Source organism: Zeugodacus cucurbitae, chromosome 5, assembly GCF_028554725.1.
Source record: "Zeugodacus cucurbitae isolate PBARC_wt_2022May chromosome 5, idZeuCucr1.2, whole genome shotgun sequence".
NCBI lineage: Eukaryota > Metazoa > Arthropoda > Insecta > Diptera > Tephritidae > Zeugodacus > Zeugodacus cucurbitae.
In genome coordinates this window covers 66,646,205-66,674,161 of record NC_071670.1, presented here as the reverse complement: position 1 = coordinate 66,674,161, position 27,957 = coordinate 66,646,205, and the positions used below count along the sequence as shown (strand labels likewise).

At 38.0% G+C, this 27,957-nt stretch overlaps 5 protein-coding genes and 4 non-coding genes across 19 annotated transcripts in view; 6 read left to right on the top strand and 3 right to left on the bottom strand.

Moving 5' to 3' along the window:
* Nucleotides 1-9,059, top strand: part of LOC105211763 (cytosolic carboxypeptidase Nna1) — a 125,633-nt gene extending 116,574 nt beyond the window's left edge. For 3 of the 5 annotated variants that reach the window (XM_054231736.1, XM_054231735.1, XM_054231738.1), the window contains 7 exons: nt 922-1,012; nt 1,072-1,201; nt 1,286-1,804; nt 7,080-7,543; nt 7,755-8,000; nt 8,072-8,335; nt 8,399-9,059. In XM_054231736.1, the coding sequence (XP_054087711.1) occupies nt 922-1,012; nt 1,072-1,201; nt 1,286-1,804; nt 7,080-7,543; nt 7,755-8,000; nt 8,072-8,335; nt 8,399-8,954 (2,270 nt within the window). In that variant the 3' untranslated portion in view covers nt 8,955-9,059. Of the gene's footprint in view, nt 1-920; nt 1,013-1,071; nt 1,202-1,285; nt 1,805-7,079; nt 7,659-7,754; nt 8,001-8,071; nt 8,336-8,398 lie in introns of those variants that run through there. The other 2 variants (XM_054231737.1, XR_008471418.1) reach the window with 2 other exon arrangements.
* The window catches only part of LOC105211762 (glutamine-dependent NAD(+) synthetase), a 140,053-nt gene extending 130,398 nt beyond the window's left edge, over nt 1-9,655 (bottom strand). For all 5 annotated transcript variants that reach the window (XM_054231741.1, XM_011183373.3, XM_054231740.1 and 2 more), the window contains exon 1: nt 9,484-9,655. The gene's annotated coding sequence lies outside the window, so the exon portion shown is untranslated. The remainder of the gene's footprint in view (nt 1-9,483) is intronic.
* Nucleotides 4,826-4,922, top strand: Trnay-gua (transfer RNA tyrosine (anticodon GUA)). Its single transcript has 2 exons — nt 4,826-4,862; nt 4,887-4,922. It is a non-coding gene; the product is annotated as a tRNA-Tyr (tRNA).
* Trnay-gua (transfer RNA tyrosine (anticodon GUA)) lies at nt 5,821-5,918 on the top strand. Its single transcript has 2 exons — nt 5,821-5,857; nt 5,883-5,918. It is a non-coding gene; the product is annotated as a tRNA-Tyr (tRNA).
* Trnay-gua (transfer RNA tyrosine (anticodon GUA)) lies at nt 6,221-6,317 on the top strand. Its single transcript has 2 exons — nt 6,221-6,257; nt 6,282-6,317. It is a non-coding gene; the product is annotated as a tRNA-Tyr (tRNA).
* Trnay-gua (transfer RNA tyrosine (anticodon GUA)) lies at nt 6,814-6,910 on the top strand. The gene is made up of 2 exons: nt 6,814-6,850; nt 6,875-6,910. It is a non-coding gene; the product is annotated as a tRNA-Tyr (tRNA).
* Nucleotides 9,656-9,985: 330 nt separating the features above from the next.
* Nucleotides 9,986-12,212, top strand: LOC105211760 (aladin). Its single transcript, XM_011183370.3, has 4 exons — nt 9,986-10,200; nt 10,264-10,868; nt 10,923-11,296; nt 11,578-12,212. The coding sequence occupies exons 1-4, from the start codon at nt 10,114-10,116 to the stop codon at nt 11,913-11,915; spliced, it is 1,404 nt and encodes a 467-aa protein (XP_011181672.1). The 5' UTR covers nt 9,986-10,113; the 3' UTR covers nt 11,916-12,212.
* Nucleotides 12,213-12,295: 83 nt separating this feature from the next.
* Nucleotides 12,296-25,889, bottom strand: LOC105211759 (maestro heat-like repeat-containing protein family member 1). 3 transcript variants are annotated; one of them, XM_011183369.3, is made up of 13 exons: nt 24,878-25,889; nt 18,692-18,869; nt 17,785-18,146; nt 15,604-17,721; nt 14,901-15,540; nt 14,634-14,772; nt 14,450-14,574; nt 14,180-14,387; nt 13,446-14,125; nt 13,068-13,386; nt 12,871-13,005; nt 12,706-12,808; nt 12,296-12,648 (listed from the first exon to the last, which is right to left on the bottom strand). In XM_011183369.3, the coding sequence occupies exons 1-13, from the start codon at nt 24,948-24,950 to the stop codon at nt 12,506-12,508; spliced, it is 5,223 nt and encodes a 1,740-aa protein (XP_011181671.2). In that variant the 5' UTR covers nt 24,951-25,889; the 3' UTR covers nt 12,296-12,505. The 3 variants fall into 3 exon arrangements, with proteins under 3 accessions (XP_011181671.2, XP_028895787.2, XP_054087709.1); XM_029039954.2 differs by lacking the exon at nt 24,878-25,889 and adding an exon at nt 20,882-21,376; XM_054231734.1 differs by lacking the exon at nt 24,878-25,889 and adding an exon at nt 19,002-19,029.
* A 214-nt stretch (nt 25,890-26,103) lies between these two features.
* LOC105211758 (protein CWC15 homolog) lies at nt 26,104-27,119 on the bottom strand. Its single transcript, XM_011183368.3, has 2 exons — nt 26,863-27,119; nt 26,104-26,798 (listed from the first exon to the last, which is right to left on the bottom strand). The coding sequence occupies exons 1-2, from the start codon at nt 26,991-26,993 to the stop codon at nt 26,204-26,206; spliced, it is 726 nt and encodes a 241-aa protein (XP_011181670.1). The 5' UTR covers nt 26,994-27,119; the 3' UTR covers nt 26,104-26,203.
* Nucleotides 27,120-27,957: the final 838 nt, after the last annotated feature.

Sequence of the window (27,957 nt, the reverse complement as noted above, 5' to 3'; positions counted from 1 at the left end):
AAAAAGACGTTTTGCGGTGACCACTATATCTCGGAACTGGATCATCCGAAATTAAAAAACCAAACAGATTTCGTTAAAATAATGTTAAATCTAGTAATTAATCGAAGGAATAAGCAAAATAAAATTTTTTGACAAAATGGCGGTTTGTAAAAAAAAAAATCGATTCTTCACCGAAATTTCGGCCTTAAATTGTTTATAAAAAAAAAATATTTATCGGAGAAAAAATCTTCGATTAATTACTAAAAAATATATTTAGGAAGGTCGTGTTAAAATTTGAGACTACTCGGTCTCGCCGTTTTCGAGTAATGTTGGTTACCGACTTTGAAAACACCATTTTGAGAAAAACGCGTTTAAAGTTTGGACCTTGTACTTCCAAGCACTCTGAAACGCCTTTTCAAATTTTTCATTTGCTTGTAACTTTGAAAATATTCACCGGAACGATGTGAAATTTTCTGTGTGTATTCTTAAATATATGTACATTAAGAAAATGAAATAAAAAAAAATAGATTTTTTGAAAATTCTAACTGTATATAACCCCTTAAGCCTCTTCAGAGAGACAAGCATCAATGTATTTTTCGAAAATTTTCATACTCTTTTGTTAGACTGTCTGATGGTCTATAATTTGCAGTCGTTCCACATTCTTAAGCACGGTTTAATCTGTTTTAAATCACCTAATTTTGTCGGTTATGATTCTTGTTTAAATTTAAATTTTTATTTCTATGAAACAAATTTTTTTTTGCAATTAGTTTGAACTGTTGAAACCCTCCTCTTTTTGCGCTTACTCCAAACAATTCAATTCGTCGTACATATCAAATCACTTTATTGAAATCAAGAAAACTAGTTGAAAAGTACATTCCTTTAAAAAATTCGTTATGATTTTAATTTTTTTAATAAATTTAATTGATTTGCCCAACCAACAGGAGCGTCTGCGTCTCAAGATAATTGAGCGTCTATTGAAAGAAGGTTCGAATGCTGATGAGCCACTAAATATACAGTTATCTGATTATTCGAGGTAAGTACTGCCGTTGCTATATCTAATGTACCAATAGTGAAACTTCCAAATCCCTTTAGCGACGAGGGTGGCATCTCCAGTTCAGAGAATGAGTGTCGCGGTTCGAGTTTTTCCGATTTGGAGGGACCTTGCTGCGCACTGAGCAGAGCACCTCCCTCTACACCCGAAGCAGAGGCACAACATCGGCGGGTATGTAAAAAAAACAGTTATCCGTAGTCACTATAACTCCCACCTACCACCCGCTCCTTCTATTCCTCCCTACCATTTGCACAGCACAAATTGACACGTATGCGTCGCGTAATGCGTGAACTCGATCGCATTTACTTTCAACCGTTATTCCAAAAGAAATTCCGTTGCTTTATGAAATATAAACGCGGCAAACCGCGACGTTCCGACAAGAAGAACTCGAAGCGCAAGAGTACGAATAGTTTAGAAATTCCCACAAATTCACAATTACGGCGCATACAAGGTGGCGCCGAGACTGGCGATGGTGTGAATAGAAAAGCGAGTATGTATGAGGAGATATTCCAAGACGCGCACGATGGCAATTCGCAGGAAAATGTTTCGGTAACCTCACCGGGATGTGACTCCCTGACAAATGAGACCGAAGAACGTGCATTTCTGTCCGCCGAAGGTGAGGATTCGAAACAAGATTGCCGGAAAGTGGCGCAAAAGCCGCAAACTTCCAAGAAAAAAATCAAGGAAACAGTGGTGCAACGTGTGACGGTTTCACGAAAGCTACGCACTTGGCTGGCGGAAAGAAAAATATTCATTCTGCGCAAAAAGCAAAAGGTAAAGAGTGAACAGTACTTCTATCATACGCTAACCCAACATGGTTAGCGAAGTCCAAAGAACTCTCGTGTCAATTTCGACAGACGAATTTCGGTAGAAACTTCTCTATTTTTCTTAGACTAGTTGGACTAAAGTTTGGTTAATCTTCCTCAAGGATAGACAGACGCTGCTTCGAAATGATAAATACCGTTAACTAAGATTAAATTTCGCGTTAAATCAATATTTTTTCGGTTATGAATCTTAATTTCTGGGAACAACACATTTATAGCTGGACCATAGCGAGGTCACTAAACTCATCTAATTTCACTATAACCTACTTATCGCCAGATTTTGGTCCAATTTTGCATCAAGGCGAGTGAAAATTTGTTCAAGCTTCAATTTTATATCTGACAGACCGAATCATGAATCAGTTTGTGTCTGTAAAGGTTCCGGGTCCATCTTAAATGACAGTGAAGTGACAAATTGTGTACTCCATGCCTTTCACTAAAATAAATTACTTGTGGAATGAGGCAAATTCTCTCTTCTGACAATAATAAATTCATAGGCAAGCACCCTGCGACTCTCTGTGGACTTCCTTATGGTATCTTGACCGAGTTTTGTTCGATGGACTCCTTTCAATCGTAGTGATTCGAGGTTCCTCTAGTGATTTAGATTTAGAGTCCTTTCTATCATGATGATTTGAGGTTCCTCTAGTGATTTACGAGTTCAATTCACTTTTTTAGCCATCTAAAAGTGATATTCTCAGAATTATATAAATCTTTAGGCCTTTAAAATTTGTTCCAGAGTTTCCAAGGAGTTTCCTCTCCTCTTAAAACATGTTTCATTGATTAGTGGTGGTTTCTAAAATGCTTATTCCAGAGTACATTTGCAGCCAACTCACAAAAGCAAGCAAAAAAAAAGAATTCTTTGTGAAAGCTTCCTCAATCATTGAAGCTCCACTCATACATATGTATATAACATCTAAAGAATTCAAGCAATCCCCAACACCTTTGTCAATGCAGCTCTGCTTTATTTCGCGAGATTTAAAAACTGTCACATTTCGCCTCCACAATGCCAGTGCGTTAAGCTTTCACGCTTCGCACTCCATATCCAATGCAGTACTCCAAAAAAAAAAAATAAGAGAAAATATCCGCACAATTCCCACAAGGCTCAAGTATCTACCAATGACTCGTTGCAATGAATTCGCGACATTTTTCCTGCATTTTTCCAAAGCGTGGAATTTTCACTTTTTCCAGCAAAAGCGTTGTTGTAATGACAAAAACTGAAAACCGTGCATTTTTCAGGAAATTTTCACTTTTTTTCCTCTGCTTGCTTGCGAGGCGGGCGAGTGCATATTTTCTCTTTCTTTTACCGCCAACAACAATTCAGTTTAGCATTGTTTTGCTGCGGGGCAAAAATGCATGCGAAAAATTCTTTTATTTGCTGCTCTCTTTGCATTTTTACTTATTTTACTTATTTTACTATTTTTTTTTTTTGTTTTGTATGCTTTGTTGTTGTTTTTCACTTCCGCTTTACATTGAATAGTTCATTTGTTGTTGCATTGCATTTTTCCACCTTTTGCTTTTGTGTATGCATTGTTTGGCAGACGGCTTTACAAGCCCATCAGCGCTAATTGTTGTTTGTCGCCCCCATATAACGGGGTACTCCTCACCTGCTCTATGTATGGATGTACATATGTAAGCATTTGTCACATTTTTGTCATCAAATCTATTTTTTTCGATTTTCTGCTTGCAACACACGCGATTTGCGCTGTTGAAAAGGTCAAGTCCACCAGCATGCTTGCAAAGCCGGCACAACTTGGGTTCGACCCGGTAGCGCCGCCGTAGGCTTTTTGAATATTTCATGACACAAGTTTCTCATTTGTGTGTGCGCCAATGAATTTCATTAAAGAGGCGTTGCATTCAACAGAAGAAAGCAACACCAGCAATTCAGCGCCCTGAGCAAACTGAGTACAAGCTTCATTGTAAGCAGTTGGCACCGGATAGGCATATTTCAGTGTCACTGTCGTCGGTACAACTCGATGACTTGCAAATTACGCGGCACAACGGAAGCTCACCTCCAACCCCCTTCCCACTACATCACTCTGTTATTTAAATATTGGAAAACTTAGCAGAATTGCACTTGTTCACACAATTATGGCCACAGCAAAGACACAGAAACAAAATCAATAAATTGAAAACAAATCAGACGTAACGGTTATGTGTCTGGGAATATTTTACAGTTGATTTACATGTAGATTTCTTGTCGTAAACGCGTGCTCAGACTGTGATGAGGCACTGCACAGTGTCTTGTTAACAAAAGATACTGACAGAACCACAATTAAATGATACCCATGTGTCTCTACAGCCATATTTTTGATTGTAAAATATTGTTGAGGTTATATTCTACTGGTAAATTTTTCTTGGATCCTCATATTTTTTACATTTTATTTCATAATTCTCCTCATTAAATGATCTACTCTTGAATTTTTTTAGTTTTTATTTTTTAATTCGTAATTTGTCTATTCAATTAATTATTTTTGAGGTTAGAATCTACTGCCAAATTGTTGTTATTGGGTTACTTTTTTGAGGTTAGGATCTCTGTCTCACAATTTTTTTTTATTTTTTTACATTCAGAGTTACTTTCGAAGTTCACCAAAATCACTGCTCTGATGCATTTCATGATGTTACCTATGCCTTGTCAATAAGTAAAAACAAAGATTAACAAAAATATAAAATTTAATTATTTTTTGTTTATATATTTCGAGCGACTACTGTATAGCAAAACACCTAGCTACCTTTTCACAGTTACATATATACATAATTTCTATTATCTTATGTATAGCTGATTGATTACTTAAAAATAAACACGTACAAAGTGTGTTGATAGAGACTGAAAAAGTGAAAGGCAAGCAAATCTGCTTGTCATGTCTTTTTGGAGTCCAAAATCTAGAGCGAATAAATTGAATGAAATACAAATTAAATGCAGATTTAGGCAAAAAAAAGTTTGTCAGTATTTATTTCGGGCATAGTCTTTATAACACCTTCGATAGCTCAGTTGGTAGAGCGGTGGACTGTAGAGGCATTGAAACCAAATCATAGATATCCATAGGTCGCTGGTTCAAATCCGGCTCGAAGGATTGAAAAGTTAAATTTTTTACTATTTATTGGAAAAATATTTTATTTTAATTAAAGAAAATATTATTCAGAAAAATTTTGTTTTGCAAATAAAAAAATGCACAAAAATTATTTTGAGTAAACACTAATTTATATTTATAATATTTTTTGTTACGAAAAGTACACAAGCCACAATAGAAGAGTTACACCTTGCTATTAATTTTAGTATTTACCGATTTTACTGAATTTGTAACAATTTGATTCAAAGGCTACCGCCAAATGGTGTTCATTTGCTTTTGTTTTGATGAAGCAGCAAATATTTGCTGAAGTTTTTGTTGTTGATTGTCGCCTATTATAGACTTTATTTACATATTTTATTTATTTATTTGCTCACTAATTAAATCGGAAAAGTTGGCATGAAAAACTGACTCAAAAAAATTAAGGATAATTTTTATTTTTATCTGACATGTCAATGTACAAGCAAAGGTATCAACAAATATTTGTTTACCTGTCATTTATCTGCATGCACATGCATGATTTTCTTATCAGAGATGTCAGAGCTTTTTGGCAGTTTAATAATTTATAAGAAAATAAATAGTAAAAAAAAACTATTTTTAAAGTATGTAAAATAACATCTTATAAATATAAAAAATGAACAAAAATTTGCAATACACAAAATCCACAATTGTGAAGTCGACAAAAATAGCTTAGTAGAGTCATGCACCAAATTACGATTGTTAGCGTAGACAACACTTTATGCCACCAGACAACTCTACAATGAGAAGTCTCCACTGAATTATAGTACTAAAAATAGTCTACAGAATATACTGATAGACAGCAGAGCAGAAAATATGTAAAAAAAAAATGTTTGAATTACGATATCTACACTCGTGTGAGTCTTTTGACAGGTCGCCCTCAACACCTTCGATAGCTCAGTTGGTAGAGCGGTGGACTGTAGACGAGTTCGAAAATGAAATGTAGATATCCATAGGTCGCTGGTTCAAATCCGGCTCGAAGGATTCTTGTGTAAATTTTTTTACATTAAATTAATAGAATTTTTGGGAAAATTATTACTTTTATATACAAAGCAAAGCTTATAAAGTGTTATAAACTCTGAGGAAAAAAATAATATTAAGAAGCTGGAATTCACTTCATAACACACACACTTCACTTTATAAATATATATTTTTTATAATACAAATAAGCCAATATTTATGTTTAGTAGGAGGCATAAACACTGTGAAGACGTTTTAGGAGAAAGGTGAGTCTCCAAAAAAAGTACTTCGTATTTAAATTAGTCTTTTGACAAAATCCACCAACACCTTCGATAGCTCAGTTGGTAGAGCGGTGGACTGTAGAGGAGTTGATTCTAAAGCATAGATATCCATAGGTCGCTGGTTCAAATCCGGCTCGAAGGAATATTGTCTGATAAGTTTTTTTACATTTATGAGACGTTACTTTTTACAAATTAATTATTGGAGCTCTGTTATGGAAGCAGTGAGCAAAAATATTCACATGAAAATATGGTGTTTCATTAAATAATACATACATACTCTCTTAAAGCAACTCTTATCTGCCTCATAAAAAGAAAGCAACACAATCAATTTAGATTTAGTGCTAGGAGAAACGTAAATATTTTCTATTAACATTTTTTCAAAATGTGAAGACGTTGATTAAGGCTACCTAAACTACTGCGACACATGTAATTATAAAGAGTAATACATTAACTATTTTGGATTTAATTTGATACCAAATTTTTTACTTTTTTGACCAACAGTAAATTTATTTTATAAATTTCTAAAAATAAAATCCCATCGACAACTTATACCCACCCTCGCTCGCTTTCTTCACCAAATCATTCATACCATTTCCACACTCATTTCATTTGCACCATTTGACAAAATTAGAATAAGACCTTCGATAGCTCAGTTGGTAGAGCGGTGGACTGTAGAGGAATTGAAACCAAAACATAGATATCCATAGGTCGCTGGTTCAAATCCGGCTCGAAGGATTGAAAAGTTAAGTTTTTTATTTTATTTTTCCATTTCAAATATTAACACAACTATGCACTAGACAAACAACCTCAGCTAATTAAAAACGATATGAAATGTAAATATTATTGCAAACTATTTGAAGTTATCCCTATTTATTTTTTTTTTGTCTACCCTCTGCCACCGCAGCAGCGCAAGCCGCGTCCGCGTCGCTCGCATAGCAATCGCAAACGCAGCGAAACACGCATCGCCTTGGATTTGCCAACAACAGATCCCAGCGCCGATTTGACATTCTCCACCGATGATGAGGCGAATCCACGTGAGGAAGAGGCTAATTTGCCGCAATATTGTGTAGCACCAAAAGAGCGAGCACGCCGTCTATTACAAAGTGAATTGCAACGACGCTACATTGAGGAGATTGGCGATAATGGAACAGAGCGAGGTAGAGCGAAAATGCCACCCGAATTGATTATAACATCACCATCGAAAGGTACAAAAATCACTATAAGACCCAATATGGCGCCTACGCAGAGGCTACCCGATGCGATCGGTACTCTCGAATTTCCGGTGGCATTTAAGCCGGCACGACGCACCAACTCATGGCATAACCTCAATAATGGTGCGCTCAAACCGGTGTGTATGGGCCGACAAAAGTGAGTTTGATTAGTGATTTGGATGCCTAGAATGGAAACATAAACGCATTTTTTGGGAGCACACATACTTAGACTTGTAATTATGTATATAATGCACACATGGTCAGCTATTTTGGTAATTTTTTCATGTAGACAGAGAAGTAAATTTTTTTTTGCAACGAAGAAATATGTTATAAAATTTTGTTTTGCTTTAACATTTTCCATTCTTCAGTTCTAGGATGACTAACCCCTACAATGCGAACGAAAACAATATAGAAGAATTAGATTTGAAACTATCATTAAAGAAGAAGTACTGGACTGGAGTGAAACCTGAGAAAACCAAAGATCTTCATGAATATCAGCGTCCACTTTCATGGAATCAACCTATAATAAGACGTCCACACCAACTGAAGAAGACATCACGCGAGAAACTAGACAATCAAACTTTCCAAAAAGCCGACAACGAGGCCTTTCTCAAGTGAGTGCAGATCAATTTGAAAATAACTATGCAGTGGCTTATCTTGATATTATAACTGCATTACATTACAGCGCCTGTTCACAAAAACTCATGCACTGGCAACAGGAGTTAAACAACGTAGCCAAATCTTGCGTGGAAAATGGCGGCGATGCGCCAACGGTGATAACACGAAAAATTGACATACAACTGGACGCCATAGCGTTGGGTATGCCAGAAATTATTGAAGACGAACGCACTTTGCGTATATTTAGAAAAGTCTCACAAGCGAAAAAGGAACTGAAAGCGCCTACGAAGGAGGAGGTAGTAAATGTGGAACACAAGCTACGACGCCGCAGGTAATTTGTAGGGCAAAACAGGTTTTTTGCATTGGCATTCATATGTTTTTCACTTTTTTTCAGCAATGCACTCTCGAAATTAACCGACACAACACAGCTCATTACCCGCCTAACCAAAAGTAAATCGAAGACACGCAGTAACCATAGCCAATCCACTGCCAATCGCATTTGTAACAGCAGTCTACACCAACAAGGTGGCCCATTGTCACAAGCAAACAAAGCCGGTGTGCAGGGCATAAATCGTTTCAAAACTGGCGGTATTGTAGTGACGGCGGTGCAACAGTCCTCCACTAAAAAAGTTAAGAAACATCATCGCAGCAACAAATCACAGCACTCGCTTGTAGTCAGCGGCGCTGGTGCTGCGTCCAAAAAGGAGCAGAGCAATAGTACTGGTGGTGGTGTTACAATGCCAAGTAAGACTAGCCTATCAATGAAATCATCATTGAGTTCCAACACATTCGCACGAAAAGTAAAGACGAAACTAGCTAAAAAGAAATCGCATCATTCCCGTGATGAACCGTCCATTATAGCGCCTAGTACACGCAGTTTGGTTAATGCTAGTGGCATCTTAATGGGCAACAGTAGTATTTATGGTGTGCCTTTGTCACGAAAGACGTAATAATTGTTTAAAATATTGATAAATAAATTTTATGATAGCAATGTTAAGAGATTTTATATGTAATTACGAATCAACAACAACAAATATAATTGAAGATAATATGTATATGTTGGTTTATATTAAAAATTTCACTTGAGGAGGAATGTAAGTTTTTGATGTGAAAGTTTATTTTAAAAAATCACTCGTCACAATTGGTTGCATTTTACACTTGGTTAGTTTGCACACCAAATACCACTTAACCGCATTTCCCTTTCCCGCGCTTTCACAGTCGTACCCGCTTATCAGTAGCAAGCATGATATTGCAACAAAAAAAATCATACACAGCACCACTAATTAAATCATGCATTATTTGACCTCTTCTCATCATTGGCCCTTATGGCCCACTTCCTTTTACTTGTGGTTAACAAAAAATGTACCAGCAAACACGGTAAAGGCGAGAAAAATCAATTTCGAACACTTTTCTCAAATTCTTTCGCTTTCATGCGTATACCGTTAATACAGAATACTTGAGCACACTTTGTACACTCACCTTTACACAAATTGCAATTAATCTTTCACTTTCGTTGACCCGCGTTTGTTGCAAATTTATGCAAATTTTACGAAATTCTAATTTACTGAAACAGTGTAAACAATTGTTCAACTTTTCACCTTGCTCGCGAACTTTAAGCTGTCAAAAGCTGACAATTCTCAGTGTGATTTTGGTTCCAATTGGATTGGTGGGTGGTTGGGAAAGTGTTGCCGTAGTGGTAAAATATTGAAGCTGTAGAAAACATGACGGCTGCGGCTGGTATAAGCCTATGAACATAAATACACAGAAAACTATTAACCAAGCATTTTCTTATAATTTACAATAAATATAATAGTTATATACCAATACTATATCAGGATAGAATATCCATATAATCTCATATATGCTATTCATTAACTACAAAATATCTCGTGAGCGTTTAACCTCAGTACTCTGAAATGTCTCCACCAGTTATTTGGTTATTTGCAAGGTAGTTTATCGGCAAGCTGGCAACCCCATATGTGTCATTAAATTCGCGCAAATTACCGACATGAAGATTTTAACAAGCTGTCGCTTTTCAGTTTAACGAACATAATTTTGCAGCTATAAAATAAATAATTTATATATAATAATATACACACCTAAACAGTTATGGTGTCACTGCAGGACGTCTCCACCTTCATTGTGCCGGGACAACTGTGCGCGCTGCCGCAAAATGAGGTGGACAGTTGCACCGTGGTAAGTGACAAAGGTTTCAAATTTGCACACTACAAGCATAATGAAGGAATTTTGAATTTTTAGTCGGAATACTATCCAGAAATCAATTTGAATTGTGAAATGTTTAGCACATCAGTCAGTGGCCACTCAAACGATACTTACCGCAATGTTATGATACCGGTGAATGAGGGTGTCATCAAACGTATAGTACGCACATTTTTTGAAAGTGGTTTCATGGAAGCACTTAATGAGGCGCGCGACCAACAAACCGCCACTGTTAGTCCACTGATATGTGCAACAGCCAAGTATACATGTGAAATGCTGGATTTCGTGAAAAGACTGAAGACCAAAATATTTCCACATATGCGTGAGGTGAGCGTAAATAATGTGGCTGAATACTCTGAAACGCGTGACTGGTTGCGTTCCTACATACGTTGTATCGTTTGGCATCCGAATTGTTTTAAAATCGCAGTGGCGGGCTCTGATGATATTGTGCGCATATATACCGACGAACCAGCTATGGTGCCAGTACTCAAAAGTGGTTCACAAAAGTGGATAACTTCGATGGCTTGGCGTCCATTAACCGCTGCTGAACTTGCAGTTGGTTGCCAAAAGGGTGTGTGTCTATGGACTATGGATACGAATATGCACATAACACGTAGCGCCACACAAGCAGTATTCTTAAAGCAGTAAGTAATATATCTAACAATTTCAAACGTGCATTAATTTATATATAATCACAGTCCCGGTCACTGCCCGATCACTTCACTGCAGTGGAGCCCCAGCGGTACGCTACTTGCTACAGCGTCTATCAGTGATACTGATATTCTAATATGGGACGTAGATAAATTACAAAATACGCCTGTTAGACGTGTAGGTTCACCATGTTCTCTACTAAAGTGGTCGCCAGATGGTGCATACCTCTTCTCTGCCACAGTTGGTAGTGTTTTTCGCGTTTGGTCCGCTGATAAGAAATGGACGCCGGAACGTTGGACCATCAAATGTGGTGTGGTGCAATCTGCATGTTGGTCGCCATGTGGCAACTTTTTGCTCTTTGTTACAACCGGCGACAGCATACTCTATCGCTTGCACTTCCAGGACGAAACGGTTTTCGCATGTGAGTAAAATGAAATATTTGTAGTAAAAATATTAAGGCAATCAACGCTGCAAAGCATTTGTAAAATTCATTCAAATGTTTTGTGTGCTGTTGTCTATGCCATTGTTGTGCAGTTGCCTAAATCAAAACTCCATGGAAAGGCAAGCTACAGGTGAGTCATGACACAAGCGCAGTCGTGGCTTGTATAATGCTGCCTACAGCACTATTTGTAGTTTTTGTAATTCTAGCTTGAATTCTATTCTATTTTCTCTTTATAAACGTTTTTTTTTTATTATTTTCAGCCGGTACATCCACTAAAGAAGCTTTAAAAATTGCCGACTTAACCAAATTCAATGCTGGTCGTCGTGAAGTTGGCGGCAAGCCACAAGCTTTGGCCTGGGACGCCGACGGTCGTTACCTGGCGGTCATATTCAAAGATACGCCGTGCATAGCGCTCTTCAACACGTGTTTAAAGAAATTCGATATGACAATCTCGCCACTTTGCTTCCTCACTGGCTTGTCCACTGAGTATCCTTCATACATCTGCTTCCAAAGCAAAAATCGACGCAACACAGAGACTGTTTTGACCATTGGCTGGTCTAGTGGGCGCATTGAATATTTTCCATTTGGCAATATGTGATAAAAACTAGTGAAGTGAATAAATGAAAGAAGTGTTTTGTTTTGTTGCTTTGGTACATAAATATTAAAATGGTTTCTGTATTTATTATATGAGGTAAATTGCTACATAATTTTTTTATAAACAAATAAACTGCCAATTAATACTTTAAAGTGTTTTTGTGTTTATATATTTAGTAAATTTAACTGTGTAAACAATGTTTACGTAAAACTTAACATAATTTTTAACGTGACGTTTTAGAAAACAACAAATTGACAGAAAACAAATTCAATATTTACATTTACGTAGTTTAAGCTCGGGTCCTTCAAAAGCACAAGCATGCAGGAAAACAATAACAATAAATGATTTATGCGCATAAATATTGTTTAAATGTGTGTAATACATATATATATAAATACGAGTAATAGTTAATTTATAAACTAATAATATATAACTTAACCTAACATTCTGTAATCACATCAAAATGTTTTCGTACTGCCCTTTAATTTTCCTTTAGGTACTTTTGCTATTTCTTAGTCAACTTTTTGCTTTCTAACAAACACAAGTGTTGTATTCTACCGAGCGTTAGCTGCATTGCCAACGGTTTTCTCTTTTCAAATATCACCAAAGAAATAGCCTAAAGCGGTAGCGGCCTTCACGCGTACAAAATGATTTTCATCCTTTAGCAGCACAGCCAGCTTATTGCCCACAGACTCGGTTTGATTATTGCGCTCCGGCAGGAAATTGTGTAAAATACCTAAGAAGTGTGTAAGAATTATATTTCAAAGCAAAAAATCACAAAAATCTTTAATACCTATAACAATGGCGGCGCTGCCACGCACCTCGGCCCATTGGCTGCGCAATTTCGGTATGGCCGAGTCAATAAAGTCTTGTATATGCGCGGGTAAATCCATGGCCTGTAAGTAAATAGATTTTTTTTAGAAAATGCTGATTTAAGAAATGTTAAACAAATACTTACAATTAGTTTCACAAAATCCACAATGAAAACACCATAATTCAACTGGCCGTGATCGATGAGGTGACGCTGAGCCATCTCATTCACTTTCGGCGCATTCAATAAACCACAAACTTTGCGCAAAGTGCCCTTGCAAGCCTGAAAATATAGTGGAGTTAAAAATAAAGGCAAAATAAAATAAATCCATGAGATTAACGCACTCGTATAATAGCCGCTTCGCCCTCGCTCAAGTGCAGCAGTATAGGAAAGAGATTGGCAATCAACTGCTCACGTAAAGCCTCGGTGGATGAAGCATTCGGCGATATGTTGCCGTCTCGCTCATAAGACTTCTTCGACTCGCAGAGATCACCGAAGAGTATGATGGATGCTTCGCGTATTTCGATGGAATAACTGCCGAAGAATGGACGTATGCGTATAGCGAGAGAGACATGAAAAGACTCCAAGCGATCACTGGGCAACGTTTGTAAAATGCGTGCTAAGCCGCGCATGCTCTCGAGCGGAATATTTATGAGGCAGTCACTAGAAGAACAAATAATGCATACATATTTACTAAAAGAAACTCAACACACTAAACTCACCTCACGGGATCATCGATGCCCTTCAGCAATGCGGTGACTGCCGTTTCCGTATACTTTTCAATATCATGCTCCGTCAGATTACCCACATAACCTAAACCCTGTATGCTCAAGCCACGCACCACCGCATTCGGATCACTCAGCGCCGAGCTCAAGTGCAACATAATGACCGAAGATATCTCACCGCATGGCTTGAGTGGTACCAGACGTGAGAATAACCCCACCGCCGCAATGCGTTGTCCATCATATGGCGATGCGACGTATTTGCTCAACGCAGTGACGACCTGCTTCATGGTGCTCGATGAGATTTCCAATTGGTTGACCAAGCCGATGGCTATGGGTGTCAGCAGCTCAATATAGTTCTTCAAGTCGGTGCTGTTAGCCAGCTGCGTGTGCACTGTGAGCACTGTAGCTATCTGTTCCATCTCCAAATTGCCAAGGAATGCTTGAAATGTATCCAATACGATTTGACAGGGATTCAATTTGACCAGATCTTTATTCGGCACAAAACCGAACTTCGACTTCGTGGACGAAGCGGCCGTTGCGAGTGAACTGGTAGAGGCGTTGGTACCCTGTTGGGTTGGCGAATGACCGCCGGTATGCATGGGTGCCGCGAGGTTCGTGTAGGTAGCCAGTGAGGTTAGGAGCATGGTGAAGAGTTCGGGGAACTTCTTACGCAATTCCTGTAAATGACAAATATATAAGAAAAATTCAAAATCCAAAGTGAAGAGTGTTACCTCTTTGATATCCTTGCAGGGCATAATCTCTTTAAGCGCGCAGAAAATAGCGAATGGTTGTATGCTGGCGATTTTCTGACGTTCACTTGCTGTCGACTCACTCGGCTCGTAGAGACACGAAGAGTTTAGTATTTGTAGGAAATTCTCCAGCAATGCAGCGGTCAGCTCGGAGTCGTTGGCAATGAGATGCCAGTATTCGACAATGTTGCTGCGAGATTTTATTTAGTTTAGTAATTGGAAAGAGAAAGTAATTATTTATTAAATATTTACCTCTCATACGGTAAGGGCTGTGTCAGCATTTCGAAGCACACGAGCTTCGGATGATGTTTCGTCAACGCTACGAGCGCTTTTAGTACACCCGAACGCGCACGATTGATTTCACAGTCACGCACAGCCTAAAAAGTAGATTTTTTTGTTGTTGTTTACAAAAACATTTAGGATTTTCGTAACTTACGCTCAAACTGTCCTTTACGAGATCCGGTATGGCGTGGAATAATTCAGAACCTTTGTGTTGGATGAAAAATTTCAATACCACCGAAGCTCCAATCGAAGAGCTCTGCTCTGGGTCCCGTAAACCTTGTAGCAAGGTTTTGCTAAGAAAAAAGAAATACAAAATCATGTTAAATCTATCAAACCCTTGTAGAAACTTAAGTAGTAAAGCTATATAGGGTTTTAGGATCCGTTCTCTCGAATATAAATTTTCTCTCCTAATTTTACTCACCAAAACTGTAAATACTGAAAATTGGACATACGCAGTGCGATGATTTTCGCAATTTCGCCGGCCAAATTGTAGATCAACTTCGGATCATCGGTTATAATCTGCTCCTTCACCAAATCGATCTCCTTCACCCAATCCGTTTCGCTATCGGCAATCGTTAGCGTCTCATAGATACAAGAGATTTCAAGTGTCTTCTGCAAAATGTCCACGGACACCTGACGCACCGTGCCATTCGAGTCGATGCAGCGTGGCACGATTTTACCCAACATCTGGCCGGTCTGATTGAATTTCGACGGCGCCTCACAGCCGATCTTCATTGATTTTATATACACCTCCAGACCGTTATTGAAAACATGCGATGCACATATACGCACTTCAGAGTTTTTATCCCGGGTCCATGTCTCCAAAATCGATATGATCAAATCGAGCGTGGACGGTGAGGGATCCGTTTCTATGATCGCCTTGGCGAGCGCATTCAATTCCGGAAGCGATTCGTTTAAATGTTTTGCCAGAAAACTATTGCGCTCATCCTCTTCAGGTGAGTCGAATTTGATTTTTAAATGCTGAGCGCATGTAAAGAAATTCTTACAAGCAATCTCGAAGATGACACTGCCATCGACAGACTCTGTGGGGTCGACGCCACCTGAAAACGGAAAAGATAAATTATTATTTATAATGTAATATGATTATATTTCAAGAAGCCCACCAATGCGTATGAAATCCGTGCCGAGTTTCAAAATTGTCGGCAGCAGCGGCAGATCGTTAAAGGGCGCCTCAATCGGTATGCTAAACACGGCCTCCATTATCTGTTTACGGTACTTGAGTGGCGCGGTGAGTTCCTCCTTAGTTGCAATGATCTGATTACAGATGCTCAGTAGCGTCTTCAGTATGGCCGACATAATGGTTTGATCCTTAGTACCAGTCAGTTGCAGTATCAGAAAGTTGAGTATTGTATCATCGAGGTTCTGCAGCGATTGCATGGGATCCGACTCATCCAAAATGTGTCCGAACGACTTAATCACCAGCAAATTCGTCTTGTACAATTCCTGCTCTTTATGTGTATCCTTGATGAAATGCAGATTGCTGAAGAAACCCGTCGAATGCTTACGACCGCCGATGTGCGCGAGCTCCGCTAACTTCTTGATGAGATGCATTAAGTGCTTGCGTGAGATGTAGCCCAATGCGAGCGCGCATGGCGCAATTTTCTGCTCGTACTCGGCATGCTTTATGTGCTTGTCGAGCTTCTCCTGGCGCGCTGCGGTGATGATCGAGTCGATTTTCGCATTTACAGTCTGCGGCTCGGTGACAAAGCACAGCGCCAAGGCGAGCGATTTCATTAGCATGCCGCGCTCAGTCGTCATGGTGGGCATGACGAATTCCAGGTGCGGTGTGGTAATGGGATAGAGATTCATTTGGTCGGAGATTTTGTTCACCAAACGTTCGGCGAAATTTTCATCGCGCGTATTCAGGTACTCAACGGTCTCGCTTATGAACTCGATGAGTTTGCGTGAGAAAACGGATTCCTTGTTGATGTGCAGCATCAGATCGGGTATATGCTTGTCCCAGAGCGTATTCAGCTCAGGATTCAAATGCGGATAATAGTATTTTAAGAATGTCAAAATGTTCGAAGAGCGTTTTATGCTATGGAAATTGCCGAGCAGTGCAAGACAACGCGCAAATATGGACTCCGGACACGGCACAATAATCTTGCCGCTTTTAACATTCGTATGACCACCCTCCTTGGCGTGCTCTTCGCCAGCGGCGTCTTTCTTTTCCTCTGCCTCATCGTCGGCGGCAATCTCATATTCGATATTTGGCGATTTGGCGAACAAGCTGCCCAGACACTTGGCCAAATTCGAGCAGACGTCGGTGTAGTCCAACAAGACGAAATAGTTCAAGAGTTCGCGCTTCAACAGCTCATCCATGGTGCCGGCCGTGGAGGAGAGCATGAAGAGCGAATTCTCACAGGACAACACGAAGTTGGCGTGCTCTTCGAGAGAGCCGTGCTCTTGGTTGACCTTCGCGTATTTGCAACTGTAACGCACCACAAACCAGACGAACTCCTTCTCCTTGATGAAGCCCTTCTGCGAGAGCGCCACTATTGCCTTCAGCAGCGTCATCTTCATTTTGATGCCTTTCTCCGAGAGTATCATTGGTTTGAGGCACTCCAAGAAGCCCTGCAGCTTATCGCCTATATTCGCCGTGGACGTATTCATAAGATGTGTGAGTATTAGCAGTGATTTAATGCGATCGCGCTCGCTATTATTGCGCAAATGTATGAGAAGGGTGTCGACAATTTTCGTTGCATAAATGCCGGAGAGGAGATGAAAGCAACGCAACACTTCATAGTGACCCTTAACCGTCTGAGGCTTCTCGTAGTCGGGGAAAACGCAAACCAAATCGAAGAGATTCGATATTAACTGTTCGGCTACGGGGTCTAAAAGTGAAGGCTGCACTGTGATATTGGTTTTCAACACCGAGGAGAGAAATTGCGTGACCGAATTGCGCTCAATGGAACGCCGATAGAGCGCCAGTATTTGCGGTATCAGACGCGATGACTGATCCTGTATCTTATCCACCGGCAACAGCGGATACATTGAGGATAGCGCTTGCAAAATTTCTACGCAAACTTTGGGCTCACGCGTATGCAGCCACTGGTTGAAGAGTACATCGTAGGCCACAGAGATTTCGGTGCTGCAATCCGTTGGTGCTTCTGCTGACTGAACCTCCGCGGACTGTGTTTCTTCAGTGGTGGCACTATCAGCAGCAGCTGCGCCATGTGCCGTCGACTGCTCGAGCAGCGCTTCGCTGAAGTGACCGAGAGCTGAAATTGAGAGACAACATATGCATTAAACTAGAAAAAGAAAATGAAATCTTTCGGACCCACCATAGGCATGCGCCTGCTTGATGTGATCATGTTTGATGCCACCCAGATTAGGCAATATGGTTGCTAGTATTGGCTTGATGAAAGGCACCACACCAGCTACATTAGCCGTTGCCATGGCGCCCAGACACTGCATGATCATGAAATGCGCCACAGCACCCTCTTTGGTGTGCGCCATTAGCGCTTCCATCACCGCCTTGCATTCGTTATTACGTCCGATGGCCACTAGTATGGTGAGCGCGTGTTCTTGTATTAGTGGCTGATGATCGGCCGAGCGCGTCAGCTCTTCAATTGCCAAAGTAATGAGTTTCTTATTCGCCTCCGAGGGAATTGGTGTGTCTGAGTTGACCACACGCTCGATGGCTCTGTAAGAAAATGTGAACATGCGAATACTATTTGAATCTGAAGGTCTTAAAAGATCGTCATAAGATAAAGTCTAAACGGAAGCCGAACCGGAGGTCTATGACATAAAGTCTAACTGCATCCCGAACCCGAGAGATATAGTATTGTAGTAGATAGCTACCCGAAGTCGTCCCCGAAGTTTGACCTAGCTAAACGAATTGAGTTCGAACGGAACTTTGACCGGAAGGGTTTAGAAGCGTACGGTATCTTCTTCATGCCTCGATCTAAACCGGTCCAATCGAGTTATCGTAGAAGGCATCTACTCGAAGTCGTCCCCGACGTCTGACCTAGATAAACGAATTGAGTTCGAACGACAACAGTGAAACCGGAAGGGTTGAAAAGCTTAGGAATATATAATACCCTTAAAGGTTAATATAAGTAACTTCTTTCATGTTTAACTGATTTCTGCGCACTCTTTCATCAACAATAAGAACTGTCTTTCCAACAATAATTTCAAATTAATTTGCCCTTTAAACGTACAACAACAATAACAAAACAAGGAACTCACTTTAGCAATATGATAACTGTTTGTTCCGGCAACTTCGGATTCTTCTCGCGATACTCCACAAGTGTGTCGACGGCGCGCGCCGGATGTGTCTCCAGTATTTTTACGAGCGAACTTTTAATGGCCGTGCGCACGGTCTCATCCTTGTCGATTAGTCCTTCGAAAAGGTTGTGCAAAATGCCTGCAAACAACAACAACAAAAAACAGAAGAATAAAATCAAACATAAATGAGAAATATGTATGCGAGAATTAAATAGAGAGGAAATCATGTTGAAATAATTGTATCAAGCAGTGAAAATCAGTTCGTTTCTACTTGCTAGCTGCATGTCCTTCGCGCAGGATGCACAGCTAACTGAATTATGTATTAGTTGGTTGGATTGCTGCCTCATTTCGATGCTTGCCGCGGGTACTAGGTTGGCTGGTTGTGCCGCCGTTGGCTGCCTGCTGCTAGCAAAAAGCCAACAGCTGCCGACCGAGCCAGTTTGCCAATAGTTTTTGCAGTTTTACATAGGCGGGGAAGCCGTACAAGTAATTCAATTGACCTACATTACGGTTGCACTACTGCACTTCATGGCAGACAACAGACAGCAAGTGTGGTGAGTATCTAAGTGCGCACACACTTTGTTAACGGTTTATGGCATGCAACAAGTTGATGCAACAACAAGTGAAATGTGGGTTTGATGTTACTTTTGGACGAAATATGAGTGGTTTAAAAAAATACCACAAAAATAGTTTTTTTGAAGTTAAAAAGCTTTTCTTGTAAATATGTCTGGAGTTTTAAAAAAAAATTGATCTCAAAGAGTTGTTAAATGAAGTAATGGACTCAGGATGGCCTTCGGGACCAGTTTTTATCAAAGAATTGGTTTGGCTGGTATTAAAGGTACCGTTACTAACCCAAAGAAATATGTTAAGAAACCTTGAGAATCAAGTGGATTGGTATCCGTTTAAATTCGGAACCACGGTTGCAATTTGGAGTGTTTTTGTAGCTTAGATTTCTCTTTGTGTCTGAGTTTCAATGCCGTTCTAAACCAAAAAAATTATATAAAGCAATTTTATCAAAACCAACGGTCTCCCACAAGCGAATGCGATTCCTTTGACCATATTTTTAATACTAAAAACCTTTTCACGAAAAAAATGTACTATTCAGCGATCATTCAAATCGAATGGAGCAATGGCCGAAAAAATACGAAAACATAGGCGTCAGTACTATTCACTGGAGAAGAATGACGTTTAACTGTTTCCTATATACGAGGTGTGTTAAAAAAATAACGGGAATTTCAAAATTTCACGATTTTCTAAAAATTGTCAAAAACCGAAGAGATGGGACATGTTTTTTATGATTTTATGATTTTTGTTTGACAAAAGTTCACGCTTCATTGCTTGTTCGTGAATTTTTGGTCTTAAACCGTGACGATGGGAGCATGGGTTGGGAGGCTGGAGAGCCTCCATATTTGTGAGACAAAAATAAAGAGAATTTCCAAAATTTAATCAAAAATATAATGAATTTCCAAAAATAAAGAGATCCTTAATCGCTGAAAGAACCAAAGGCTATCCCAAAACAAAAAAAGGGTTTGAGAAATGTTGCGACGATTGGAAAAAAGTTAGCATGCGTGCATAGTATCGAATGGGGACTATTTCGAAGACGACAACATTCATGTAGACGAATGAATAAATATTAAAAAAAAATCCCGTTATTTTTTGAACACCTCGTACATATGTAGCTATCGAGTATGTTCTATTGCGAACGATACTCGGAGGGCATATTTTTTACGAATTTAGTTAAAATTTTTAACTAATTTCATTTATTTCGATTCGAAGAAGCAGGGCACCCCAGCAACGAGCTGATTTTTCAATTACATTGTTTTTGTATTGCCTTGTATTTTATGGTAATTATTTATTCATATGGAATCTGACAATAATCAAATGCAAAAATGTGCAAAAACAGATTTCAAAGACCTTTCTAGGTCACTTAATACCAAGCAGATAAGTGAATGACTCATAGCGTGCAAACACAACGCTCAGGAATATATGAAACACATTTAAACAAATTATTTCCAATACAATGAAACCAAATCGCCTGCATTTTTCATCTTCTCCACAACGAAAAATGCATTTTTCACATTTTCCTATTGCCATCGCCGTCTGCTTCGTCTGGCTCAAATATGACTAATTCACAGCTGCATTGTGATTTACCGCTCAGATTCCATTGTGTAAATATTTGAAGTGCTCTGTGCTGGCGTCGCGCTCTCCTGCGCTTTCCGCGTGTGTTGTGCGGCAAAAGTTTTGCCGTTATGAAATCCAACATTGTGAGGAATTAATTTTTATTGCTTTTTTTGTTTGTTTATACAACTTTCGCTTTCAATTTTGTTCCAACACCATTTTATCTGCATGCTACTCTCTTTTATGCGCTTTGTTTGAATAAATTTAAGTTTTTGCCGTCTTGATCACAGCGCTTGCAACGGTGCAAGCACAACTGAAAGCCACTAACTGCTTAGTGGGGTCTCTATGTGGGGAGTTGAGTTGAAATAGTATGCTAGAATATCTGAGAGTTCTATATGTACAAATAGTTGGTGATAAAAAGCTTCCATTTCGGTAGCAGGCAGTATGGAGTATCAGTTAAGTATGTGTGGCTCATATTAGAATCATATTTCGACCTCGGATAGGAAATACGAGTATCAACGATATCATCGAAGCTCATTTAACAAGAAATGGTGGGGGAGGGGCCGAATCAAGTAAAAATAACAAAATTATCGGTTTCTGCGGCAGACATCGAAAGACCTTTGAATAAAAAATATCTCATAAAATCCATTACCGTTACGATGTTACCAGAATCAGCTCAGAATTAACGAGCCGAGAACTGATTCTTCGTCGAGGTAACGCCGTTTCGATTGGTAATATAAACACCGAGTTAACGAGTTTTGGAGCTGATACAGATTTGAAGGCTAGTGAAAATCTGAGATCCTAACATAGTTTTTAAAGGAACAAATTTCCGTAACGCTCACAATATACAAGTAAGGAAGTTTGAATTATTTGGATTAAATATTTTGGACACGACACGTCGGTTCTACGTAACTGGAACGATCCGTATTCTTATCCGGCCGAGGACTGTCGAATCAGTAGACTTTAGAGTAGAGTATTTATGACTTTACGAAACAGAGAAAAGGTTTTTAAAAACCTTTAGATTAAAAATATTTTTGCTTGGTGTTGCCACTTATAATATAAGTAAAGTTGATATTGGTAGCAAATGAAAGTTATTTCAGAAATTTTTAATGTTTTTTTAATCAATGTCAATACTTTAAGTTTTTTTTCTTTATACTATTACTGCATTATATTAATCAATACCGTAGCAATTCTATAATTAGTATGCAAATATTTATGCACAAAATACATATGTATGTACATACATATTTATTCATGTCACAATCAATGGTCTTTGTTATAAAAGCTTTTAAGATCATGAAAAATCTATATTTAATGTCAATGTCCAACAATCGCTGATGTTAGATAATGTAATACATTCCAAATAAATGACTGATTACTATCAGCTTAGGAGTGTACAGTACACACTCGATTAAAAGGACTCACTTCATGTTTTTTATAATGAACTCTTTAAAATATTGATATTTTTCAGATATTAGCTTAAATTTTATATTTTTTAATACACACATACACACACCTAGCACAAAAGCTTACAACAGCCACGATTTTTATTAGTCACGAGAGGGAACTTTCCACATTTACATAGCTACGAGGAGTGTTCAAAAAATAACGGGAATTTTAAAATGTCTGATTACTTAAAAGTCCTATTATCTGTAACTACCGCTTCCGCTAAGGTTAGACATGGTCGTCGTTTTACAATCATACTAAAATTGGTGAAATATCCAAAGGCCATCTCAAAAATTGAGTTTAAGAAGTGTTTCGACGATTGGAAGAAGCGCTGGCATAAGTGCATACTATCGAATGGGAACTGTTTTGAAGGCAATTACATTAACGTAGACGAATGAAACAAAAACGAAATTTCCCGTTATTTTTTGAACACACCTCATATATGTTTTCACTTTGAGAATATGAATATGCACTCATTATTTCGCATTCATAGAAGTGCATGCAAATTTTGCACTCCACATGCAGGCTACATTCATATATACATACATATATACATATGTATGTGTATATGTATGTATGTGTACTAAATTCTGATTGCACATGCATTTCATAACACAGATAATGCTTATTGAAATATTTTTCTGTTGGATCAAAGTATACACGCGATGACTGTTCATGGAAGCAATGAAGATAAGCTGATGGTCAAGGAAAAATATAATGAAGTCACAGAAAAGTCGGATTGAAAGTGTGGCTTATAGAAGACTACTTCGTTTCTGTTTTTTCTTCTTTTTAAAATGAAATTCAATTAATTTCTTAAAGTAATATTAAAATTTTAAGATTTATTTTTAATTTTCCACACGAGATATAATTTAATTGAATCTTGAATTAACGCATAATACATAAAACTTAAGCTTCATTTTATTCCATTATCTCGTATACAATGTACCTGTGCACTTAAATAAACATTTCTGCAACTAAATAGGTGTGTATATGGTGGCTATCTCTAACGCTTAAAAATAGAACACAACTTCAGTGAGATAAGTCTTGCATACATAAATTACCCACCAACTTAACGTTAAACAATCAACAAATTCACTCCACCACCCATGTGATACAACGGTAAAATTATATACACACACATTACCTTTTAAATGCGTGCATATGTATAAATAAACCACAAGCGATTTTAATGAAGCTCAACAGGTTACATACCGATAAACCGGCCGTGTTGTGCATTGAAATACGCACAAATACCAACAACAACAACAAACAGCTAGATAAGCCATACTTATAACGGCTTTATTAAATTGCGACACGACACGACAGTGTGGATCAATAAAATCCACCTATTTTCCTGCGTTAAAAATACAATACGCCCCAGCTGAGCGCATGAATGTGGCGGAAAAACTGCGGAAATTGTGCTATACGGTACACAGTGGAACAGGGCTGGGGCGATCTGGCTGGCTGCCGGCACATTTGAATGACAAGCAGTTTGGACGACAGTCAATAATTTGCGTGTTTGATGCACAAACACAATTGAATTACCCCATCAACAAGAGGCGTTAAACATGAATTTTCATGTTGTTAGAATTTTAGTTGAAGTTTGAAAATTATTTGTTTTTTTTTTTTTTTTTATAAAAAAAGTGCTAAATAATATAACGGTGCTTTAGTGAATGCAAAATTTTCTTTGTTATAAAATTCATTTAACTTTATCGCATGTTGTGTTCATTACACTAATAAAAATACAAAAAAAACAAACTGCAATTAATTTGCTGTTAGTGGAAAAACCAGCCATTGCTGATAGTTTATTTTAGAAAATAAGGCTGAAAAAAATTAATCAATTAATTTGTTGGCTTACATATGCGTAACGAACAATATAAAAAAATCTCAACACTTTTATTAACAACTTTGCGCTATGAGTCACAGAGAAGTTTCGCGATTTTGTTAATTTAGAATTGTTGTTGTCTAAGTAATCCTTAATGATAGCAAAACTTTTTTGTTTATGTTTTTATAAGTACTATAATATACAAAACAGATTTAATGGGTAGTTAAGATGTAGAACAAACATATTCCTTTGTAAACTACTAATAAACGCCTAAAAATTCGATTTTAATTAAGCAATAATAAAGCCGGTATAATTAAAAATTTTTAGATATCTTTTGTATGCTAGAATTACAGAATAGTTTCAATAATGCATTGCAACCAAAAATATATACAAAATATTTCAACAAAAATATTTGCGTTTCCAATAAAATTTAAGCTTGGAGACTCCTATCTGTACAGTATCATCGATCGTAAACAAATGTTTTGCACTGGTAACCTACCAACTAATAATACTGTCTGTACACAAATACTGATTACATATGCTGCGCTTTAATATTTGACCAGACACCCACAAATAGCTGATTGAGTTAATTATATATCATGATAAGCAGTAATCACTGACGCCACCCCTTTTTAGAAGCAAATTGTTGATCAAATAAAAATAATAAAAATGACAGCGTGGCTATAATGAACGTACGCGAAATATGGAATTAAAATAAACATAACAACAATGTATAGCTTTATGCGTTCATTTATTACCTTCCAAAATAGATGGCTTGTCTGGCGTGCCACCATCGCCTCCACTCCCATTCCCCTTACTATGGCGGTCCATTTTCTTCGTTGAGCTGCGTGTTCTCTTCCACTTCTCCAGTTTAGTGGTTGCCTTGTGTTATTTATTTCCAAAACACACAGGTGTTGAACAAACACTTTGCACTTTCACCTAATGCGAGACTATACTAATTAGCACGAATATAAAGAAATCTCGCAAGAATATATTAAACTCGAAATGATTCACCGCGTAAGAGTGCAAGCGGCCGTGCACTCTTATCACAAATAAATTTGTCTAATTGATGGTTGATATACGAATTGAATAACCATCCAATCAACAGCACACACGTTTAACCAGCGTACTTTTTTATCTTTGTTGCAACTAACACATATACACAGATATATTATATCTTTTACGTTTTTTTGTTGTTTCACAATTTATTTTACGCTTTCAATAATTGCATATTTCGCAAAAAACAAAGCACTCTATTAACTTTATATAGCACGGCTTTTTATTGTGCTTTCGGCATTTGTTAAAATTGGTTATACTATAAACATATGTATGTATGTATTTATTGTTATTTTCTATTTTCTTTTTTGTGTAATTAAAAAATTTCCGATGACGATATTTAGCAAATATTGTGAAAATCGCTTCGCTTGCACTGCACAGTTCAAAGTCTTTTTCTCTTCTGATTATTGGCAACGTAAGCTCATCGCTCTCCACTGAGCTCCACTGCGTATTGGGTGGTGAAGCCCCTACCCAGGTATAGCTGATGTTTTGTTTGCCCTGTCTATGGAGTGATGACGCAAACTTATAGTAGAAAAAAGCGTAATTTTTCACAATTTATATACTTCATATATTTCAAACTCAACGTGGGACTTGTTTTGCTTTCATTTTAATGATGTTTAAAACTTTTAAATGCAATTTTTCCAATTAGACAATCTGGAGAACTGCGCAAAAACAACTACTATCAGCTGTTCGACTATTTTTGTTTGAGTTGTCAGCTTGACAAATAACCAAGTTGCAAATAACAGAGGTAAACACCCAAATACAGAGTGACACAAACGACAATGAAACAGGGTAAGCTTTGTGATTATATTTTATTAATATTATTCTTTGAAATATGGGATTTAATTTATTAAAAACGAAATCAAAATATTAAAAATTACTTACAGCTTGACAAAACTACTGCAAATATATAAAAATTCTGCAAAGATATGTTTTTATTTTTATTCACTTAGAGAAAAAAGTATATATTGAAATTTGCTTAAAATGCGCTATTACTTGGTTAGTATCCAAATTTGTATAATTAAAAATCACTTAATGTATTTATCCATGAATTTTTTGTGAAATTCATTGCGAAGAGAGTCGTTGATGAAATGTGTCTTCTTTTCGGGTTCAGAGCGAGCACAGTTCTTGAAGACCACATCATCGTCCCAACGTCGTTTTACCTTCAAATCACTGCCCAGATTTTTACTAGCTGTTGCACCAGAACCTGGCGCATAATTGATCAACGGATTGCCAGATAAGATATTCTCCATTCGTATGCGTTCCTCTTCTTGTTTCTTTTCTTGATCTTTACGCGCTTCTTCCTGCAAACGTTCCTGCTTAATTTTATTTAACTCCGCCAACAATGCTGCAGTGTCATCTTCTTCATCCGAGTCGGAATCCTCTTCGGAACTATCTTTGTCTATCGGATCGTCAGCATCTAGATTCACAGGTGCGGCTGGTTGTTCTAGGCGCGCACGTTTCGGACCACTGGCGCTACTGCTTGCAGAATTGTTTGCTTCAATAGCTTTACGTACAATCGACGGCAATGCTTTGCTGGGGCGTGCCTCGCGTTCACGATCCTCCAATTCTTTGCGGAAATCACGGTTGCGTAGTTCATCTGAGGTACCTTGTCCCGTTTCTCTATAGTTGAAAAGTGAGAATTATGTTGTAATTAAGATTGAAAGTATTTTAAGTATGCAAATACCTGTATTTGAGTTTGGTGTGCCCTGGTAGATCTCTGCTTGAATATTGTTTTGAAAGCGCACTCAAATCTTTCTCGCCACGACCGCTGCCTCCACGCGCGGGATCAAATGTTGGACGTGCTGCTGTAGTCATTCTGTCGTGCTATTTTTCACTTGGTTTAATTATATTCTTTATTTTATTTACCGTCGCAAAATGTTTTTGTATAGTGGTACTTTATTGTCTTTTTATAAACGTTTTGCTTATGCTTCTTCTTACTTTATGTCGTATTCACAGTATTATTCCAGCTGTTTGGAGTGTGTCCGGAAAGCTTGAAGAACAATGTGCGAAACTTAAATGAAGTTATCGGAAACAAGATTATTAATAAAATGTTTTTGTTTATTTAAAGATCCGTTATATTTTATTCGTATTTATATTTTTTGTTATTATTTCGGAGAAAAGATATTATTGGTCAGGGCAAAACCATATAACTAGTGACGTGCATTTTCGAAAAAGTATCGATGAGTATATATATCGAAAAGGCAATTTAAAAATTTATAGCAAGGTTGAACTCGCTATATTGGTACGAGTCTTTGTTGGGCAGTGGCCGATGGTGCTACATGCCGTGAGGCTAAATATCCTGTCCTGCTTTCGCTAGACTCCGGCTCAAACATCTTGGCAAGACTTATCAAATTCGTAAAGAGCTCAAAGCGCTTTGTCGTCAATTGAGGATTTCTGGCATCCTTTTGTGGAGTTTGCGGCATCACAATGGCCTGGCGACTGCAGGGATCTCCTTTGACAAAGAGATCCGCCCTTTAACCTAACCTAATCGATAGCTAACTTTTAGGTCTCTTTTTTATATATTAAATGAACTTCGACGTCATTGAATTTATACCCCTTATATTACAGGGTTGAATACATATGTACTTCTTCGTCCATTTCGTAAGAGTCACCGTGAATTACATAGGTCAACAGTTTCGACCGCAGATAGAACCTTTTGTCGTGGGAATGAATTTCCATAAGTTCTATGTTCTATGTTTTAGTTCTTCGGATAGATAAAGAAATTATAAATCGCTTCGACCCAACATCTGCCAAGGCTTAAGCACCATTTTTGTATTAC